The sequence below is a fragment of the Perca fluviatilis genome, chromosome 1 (genome assembly GCF_010015445.1).
Source record: "Perca fluviatilis chromosome 1, GENO_Pfluv_1.0, whole genome shotgun sequence".
In the NCBI taxonomy this organism is placed as follows: domain Eukaryota; kingdom Metazoa; phylum Chordata; class Actinopteri; order Perciformes; family Percidae; genus Perca; species Perca fluviatilis.
In genome coordinates, this window is record NC_053112.1 from 30317272 (window position 1) to 30323563 (window position 6292).

At 43.1% G+C, this 6292-nt stretch overlaps 1 protein-coding gene across 7 annotated transcripts in view; it reads right to left on the minus strand.

Annotated features, from left to right (window-relative positions):
• Positions 1-3692, minus strand: part of lef1 (lymphoid enhancer-binding factor 1) — a 42437-nt gene extending 38745 nt beyond the window's left edge. For all 7 annotated transcript variants that reach the window (XM_039808716.1, XM_039808679.1, XM_039808707.1 and 4 more), the window contains exons 1-3: positions 3400-3692; positions 1470-1536; positions 81-205 (exon numbers count right to left, since the gene is read on the minus strand). In XM_039808716.1, coding sequence (XP_039664650.1) covers positions 81-205; positions 1470-1536; positions 3400-3600 — 393 coding nt within the window. In that variant the 5' untranslated portion in view covers positions 3601-3692. The remainder of the gene's footprint in view (positions 1-80; positions 206-1469; positions 1537-3399) is intronic.
• Between the last annotated feature and the right edge of the window lie 2600 nt (positions 3693-6292).

Below are 6292 nucleotides of genomic sequence, written 5' to 3' on the forward strand. Positions count from 1 at the left end.
CAACAGCATTTCATGTCAAGAGTTAAACTAAAAAAAAAAAAAAAAAAAAGAAAGAAAGAAAGCAGAAAGTTGGTACTGACCGTTCTGGGCATGGGCGGCGAGAGGGAGCCATTGTTCATGTAGGAGTCGTTCATGTTGCTCATCATGATGTAGCCTGGGTAGCCCTGGTACGGATGGCCTTTACTGTACAGGTCTTGGAGTTTTCCTGATAATAAAAAAGTTAAAATGTTACAATTTACTGCATGTTTAAGAAAGGCTCATTTTTTTATTCATCAACCTCAAAACTCCTTAGATAGCTCGCTACACTGGAGCTTTAAACGCAAATCTTACAAATCAAACAAACATTCTAACTGAGCTTCAGTCAATAAATCAGGAAAGTAATAATGACAAAGCTGAGCACAAAGTTTGCCTGCCTGTTTTGATGCTGTAATGATATCACTGTCATTGGATTTAACCCGTGCCCCATTTCGCCTCGGCCTTTTGTTTGTGCCCTTTCTTCCCGTCTTGGAGGGGAGGGTAGTATTCTACAGAGGAACAATGGAGCCCCTCTGTGCCAATTAGCACCAATTAGAAGAACATACAGGCTGTGTCAAAACAGGAGACGCCCCAACTGTTCCTCTATGCCTTTGACCTGGGAGGGGGAGCTTTATACTAGAGGCCTCAATGCAGCGCCACTTGCCACTCAACTGCGCGCTGCATGATAAGGCTGGGGGCGGGGGGGCGGGGTTGGGAGTGTTAATGATATATAGCCTGATGGCAACATGGATCTTGTTGTGAAGAAAGCTAGTATCTGGTTTGAGGGGATCCCACTCAGGAGTGAAAGGGGAACAAAGAGGCGACACACTCTTCCTCGAAGCCCTAATAATGACCTGCAGCAGTGGGGTCAGACTACAATACCCAGAGAGCAAAGAGCCCCGGGCGGCAGCAACGTGTTGCATGCGACCGGAGAGCTGATGTATGTGGGGAAATGGTTTATTGGGGTAATTGCATAATGAGAAACACAAGGAATAGAAATGTGATTCTGAATTATCTCGTGCAGGCTCGTGCCACACGTGCCATAATGATCATGAACATGAAATGTGCATATTCATCCTCCTTTTAATTCAAGTATTCTTTGGTTCTGCAGGCACCCTCATCTGTGAGGTAGGTATCAGGTAGCTGTGTCCATGAAGGTAGAGCATGTCCTGACTAGACTTGGATCAGAGATTATCTGTCTGAGAGCAGCAGAAACAGAGGGGCTCTGATAAGGAGAGGACCAACAGTGCAAGAGTGTGACTGATCACTTCTGCGTGGAGAAAACGAGGTGGCACTGTTTATTTTTCCACATCGTCCCCTTAAAATCTCAACTTCTCGAACTGCAGTGAATTATTCTGAAAATCTGGGGCTTTTAGTGCAGCTAAATGGAATCCTGGCCGTCCTATAAAAGCATGCTGATTTAACGAGCTCTTGCTTAAGGCGGTGTCACTTACCGTCTTCAGAATGGTCTCTGTGTTTTTCATGATATGAATCTTGCTGTATTTGGGACTGTCTAGCTCCCTGTAGAAAATAAAATGAAATGATGGTAAATCAATTAGGAGGGCCTTCAAACGCAGTTACACACACACATGCTTGATACGGTCATCAGACGCCCATAAACACTGGGGAACAAATGCTGGGACAAATAAATGCCGTCCCTTTTGCTCGTCACCAAAGCAGAACACACACACACACACACACACACACACACACACACACACACCTATAGAGAGGTGATGGAGCAGCCTGCATCAAAGCTTCAAAAGAACCACTTAATTAAGCTTCATGTCCTTAAGGAGCTTACAAATTAACTTGTTTTCAATACCATAGGTCCACTCTCAATTTCATCTCTCAGTTCAAGCATTCTTCTGAATTCAAATAAACGGAGTGTATTTGTGTTATAAATTACAAGCATCTGCAACGTGAAATAAAATCATCCCATGAAAAAGAGAAAATGGTGGAGACAGTTTTTGCTTTACAAAAAAAAAAAAAATATTCCCTGCTTTTCGCACATCCATTTGCTTTCTCTTTCTGAATCTGAATTGGGAAGAGGACCTCTTTTTGGAGTTCAGACCCCTCAGGGTGGCTACAAGCTGAGTGAGGGAACTTCACTGGATTCCTAATTAACATTCAGCCTCTGTCTCGTGCCACTCGAGGACATTTGGTGGTGAATGTGTACAGTCTTGTTCAGGATGTGCCCAAAATTTCATTAACACTGCGGTTAATGACAAAAACAGCCGACTAACTTTGTGATGGGGAAGCTGCAGCCTGCAGAAACGGACGGATGCAGAAAAAATGTAAAACATATTTGAATTGTGACGTTTCATGAGTACTCTGTGTCTTTATGTGTGCTGATAAAATGGCATGCACAACAACAGAATATAAATCATGAGTAATAATTTTAGAAACATTAAAAATTCATCATTCATAATTCTTCCATTGAGATTTTATATGCATGTTATGATTTGCCTCTTAATTCCTCCTTTTAATCTGATCAGTAACAGGCAAAAACAAATGCAGCTGTAAATGTGTTCAATATTTGTCTCAACCCCAAAGCACTGGGCACCATTAAACGAATACGACAATAATGAAATATGAGAGTAACATTCGAAATAGATAATCATCCTGATGACAAAGTAGTTGGAAATTTTCCTTTTATTTAGGTTGTATTTTTTTAAGATGTGACCTTTGAAATAAATGAGTCATCTTGTTTGTCAATAGGTTTTAAGCCATGTGTGCTAAACAGATTCATGTGCTGGTGTTGACAGCTGCTGAAGGTAGCCCTGCAGACATGACTATTAGCCTGCTTGTCACAAGCAGCACACAAGGCCCCAATTCTTTCTTATCTTAAAATATCTTTTCTATTTCTTTTTGTTCCCAAATTTCACTACAAATGAATAAACTACAGCTGCCACATACATTCAAGTGTGCATTTAGGGCTATAATGTTACCAAAAAAAAAAAAGATGATTATTGGGTGCCTAAGATGTAACAATGTAGATGAGTTTTCTGGAGGTGAGGCTGGTACACCTGCAGTCTGTGAGTGCAACTACTAAAGCTATTCATTTGAAAAAATCAAAGTACAACAGAGGAGGCTATGAATGCACCTGAACTCAGCTGGTTCCTTTTTTTTTTATCCAAGATTAAATCTTTATGATAAAAAATGCTTAACATAGGCTACAGTATAAAACTGTGCAGGGTCTTCACAGGAGGAAATGATTTTGACCAGGTCTTTTAACGATTAAAAGGATTAAACAACTCTTGTTTACAGACCTGATGCAGGCCGTTTGCCTCTGAACTCCCTGATGGAGTTCAGAGTTGATACCCACCTTCCTCTCTCCCTCATCACTCACCACCACATCAGTCAACACACAACATTACTCACATCGTGGCTGTTGGGGCTGCTCTCTGACTCGTTGACCAGAGATGACTTGATGTCTGCCAGGTCTCCCTCTTCCTCCGAGTGGCTGAGCTCGGCGAAGATCTGCTCCTTATGCGGGTCTCCTTCGTCTTTGAACGGGATCATTTCGTCTGTGGCGCAAAGCTCCGGGTCTCCGCCGCCGCCGCCGCCTGATAACTGTGGCATATTTCTTTTTATTATATTTTTTTTTGTTTCACCAAGAAAAGTGAAGACAACACACACACGCGCGCCCCAGCACTGTCCGAAACTACAGAGGGAGGGGAAATCCCACTAAAATCCCCCGAACCGAGTGGGTGAACGTCCCTCTCGTTAACCGGAGGGTCGACCGGGAGTCACTCGGAGAAGAAGCGGCGTGCAGACACGCTGCCGGTGTGTTTTTACTGAAGCAACAGGAGGAGTGTGGCTGGTGTCGGCGTCCCTTTTTTATTTTTTTTTTGTTTAAGCTAAAAAGGACTGAAACTCAGACCCGAAAAACTTGAGATGTAAAGGCTCAGACTGAGAGTCCGGTGCACGCCTCAATGTCATGAGGAAAAAAAAAAAAAAGGAAGCCAAACCACGAGTTAAAATCTCATCACTAGTTTTTCAGTTACACGCACACAGCCGATGCCGGATATGGTCCAGTGGGAAATGATTTTTTTTTTAAAAAGTGCATTTATAAAAGTGAGAAATAATATTTCCTCGGTGTTCCAGGGGAAGAAGCTGTGTCGTCCTTGAAAGTGGGGAGAGAAAAAAAAGACAAAAAATAAACAAAAAAAGTAGGCTAACAAAACCAAAACACCGTCAGGAGGTGAAAAGGAAACTGATGGATGTGCAACTAGAAGAAACCCGCTTTAACACTTAACGTCAGACAAGACAACAAGCTAAACTGTACGCCGATGTCATGCCTCAACGTACATCCTCAACGCAGGAGGGATAAAAGCAAAAGTCGTAAAAAAAAACCCCAATCAGAACAGAAGGTAGAGAGGAAAAACGCCGTGGACCGACTTTCCCACTGCTCCCGCAGTGCTTCCACAGTGTAATGTAACCGCCGTGTGTATGTGTGTTGGTAATGTAGCTGTGCTCCCTCCTCCTCCTCCTCCCGTTTCTCTCTTCAGTCATTGGGAGGAAGGAGAGATGAAAGGGAAGCCGAGGCTCTGATTGACACCGCACCGATTGACGCTCCTCCTGAGAGAGAGATTTATACACAGCTCACAACAAATGGGCAGACAGGAGGGGAAGAAGAAGAAGAAGAAGAAAGGGGAGAAATAAGCGGTGAGGCTGACAAGATAGCTGACAAGCATCATGATAAATAAAAATGATAATAGAAATAGAGGAGAAACAAGACGAGCTTAAGCTCGTTTGGCCTAGGCAGAGGAGGTGAAATTTAATCTAAACGCAAGAATTTGCAATAGCGTTATTGTCTGTAAAAAAAAAAAACCTAACAAGCTAGTTTTCTACAGTAGAAGAAAAAAAATATACATATTTAGGGCTTGTTCCATGAGTAAAAATCAGGTGGAGGCTATATCTGGAACATTTTCACGAACCTATAAAAGGGTCATATAAATGAATTATTAATGAAATATGTGAAGCCTATATTCAGCAACTTTGGAAAAGAGGGGTGTGCCTGTATTTTTGTTTGTTTAAATTCTACCTCTTTAAATTTTTTTGTATTGGCAATATCAGGGGCAAGCTTGGGTTTTTTTTCTAGAGCTTTCCATGTTTTCTAACAATATGTCCAAATGTGATAATTATGCTACTGTTGTCCAACAAAAATAATGATGTATTAAGGCCTAAATATGTTGCCAAAGTGGCGAGAAAACAAAATGTGATATAATGGTCTAACAAAATAACCCAGAAAATCCCACAATTGCATAAATGCATATAGCAAAGTCTTACACACCCATTTGATCAGATCTTTTCATTAGCACACACATCAAAACCCAGTTTAGGGACTGATGAACCACCACTCTGTTATGTGCACACACACACACACACACACACACACACAGCAACAAACATATGGGAAACTGATTAAAACAAAAGAAGAACTTGAATCTATTGAGACTCGAATATTTCGTGAGAAAATATAGGAAAAGGAAATAGAAAATAAACAAGAAAACATTGGAAGTGGCGTGCTTTCTGTGTCTGTCTGAGCAGCGAGAGATTGCGTGAGAATCAAAGTTGGGACGGGGAGGCAGATCTTTATAAAGCGCGGAGGTGGGGTTAGCGGGGCGGAGCCGCGGCTGCCTTTGATCTTGCGGCGGCTGGCTCTTTCATCCCCGACTCCCCCCGCCCGGTTTCCCCCACCACCACCACCTCCCCCCCCTCTTCCACCCCTTCCACCCTCCTCCCCCTCGCTCTCCCTAGCCTTTGTATGACTAAATTTGGTCCGAGTGTGGAGCCGGGCCAACATTTCCACGTGTGCGTTCATCCCAGCTGAGAGAGAGAGAGAGAGAGAGAGAGAGAGCGAGAGAGAGAGAGAGAGAGAGAGAGAGAGAGAGAAGGGGTTCTCTTCCGGGTAAGGAGACAGCGAAAAAAAAAAAGAAAAAAGAAAAGATCAAAGGCTTTTTTGGAAGCAGAGTGTGGATTCAAAAGAGCCGAGACTGGCGGCATTCCAGAGTATAGCGGAAAGCGCGCTCTCCCACACGCGCCCACACATACAGCTACACGAGCACGCACGCACGCACGCACGCACAAGGGATACGGGCACCGACACGCGCGCGCGGCGCTGAGAGAGAGAGTTAATTAGAAGGATTTCACACAGGCAGACCCGAACAACCAAACCGTTCATTTAAAAAATAAAATAAAAATTAGAAGAAGAAAAATGTGATACAAGGTATAAACTCTGGCTGGTTTCCCTTCCTACTCTGTGGAGAGT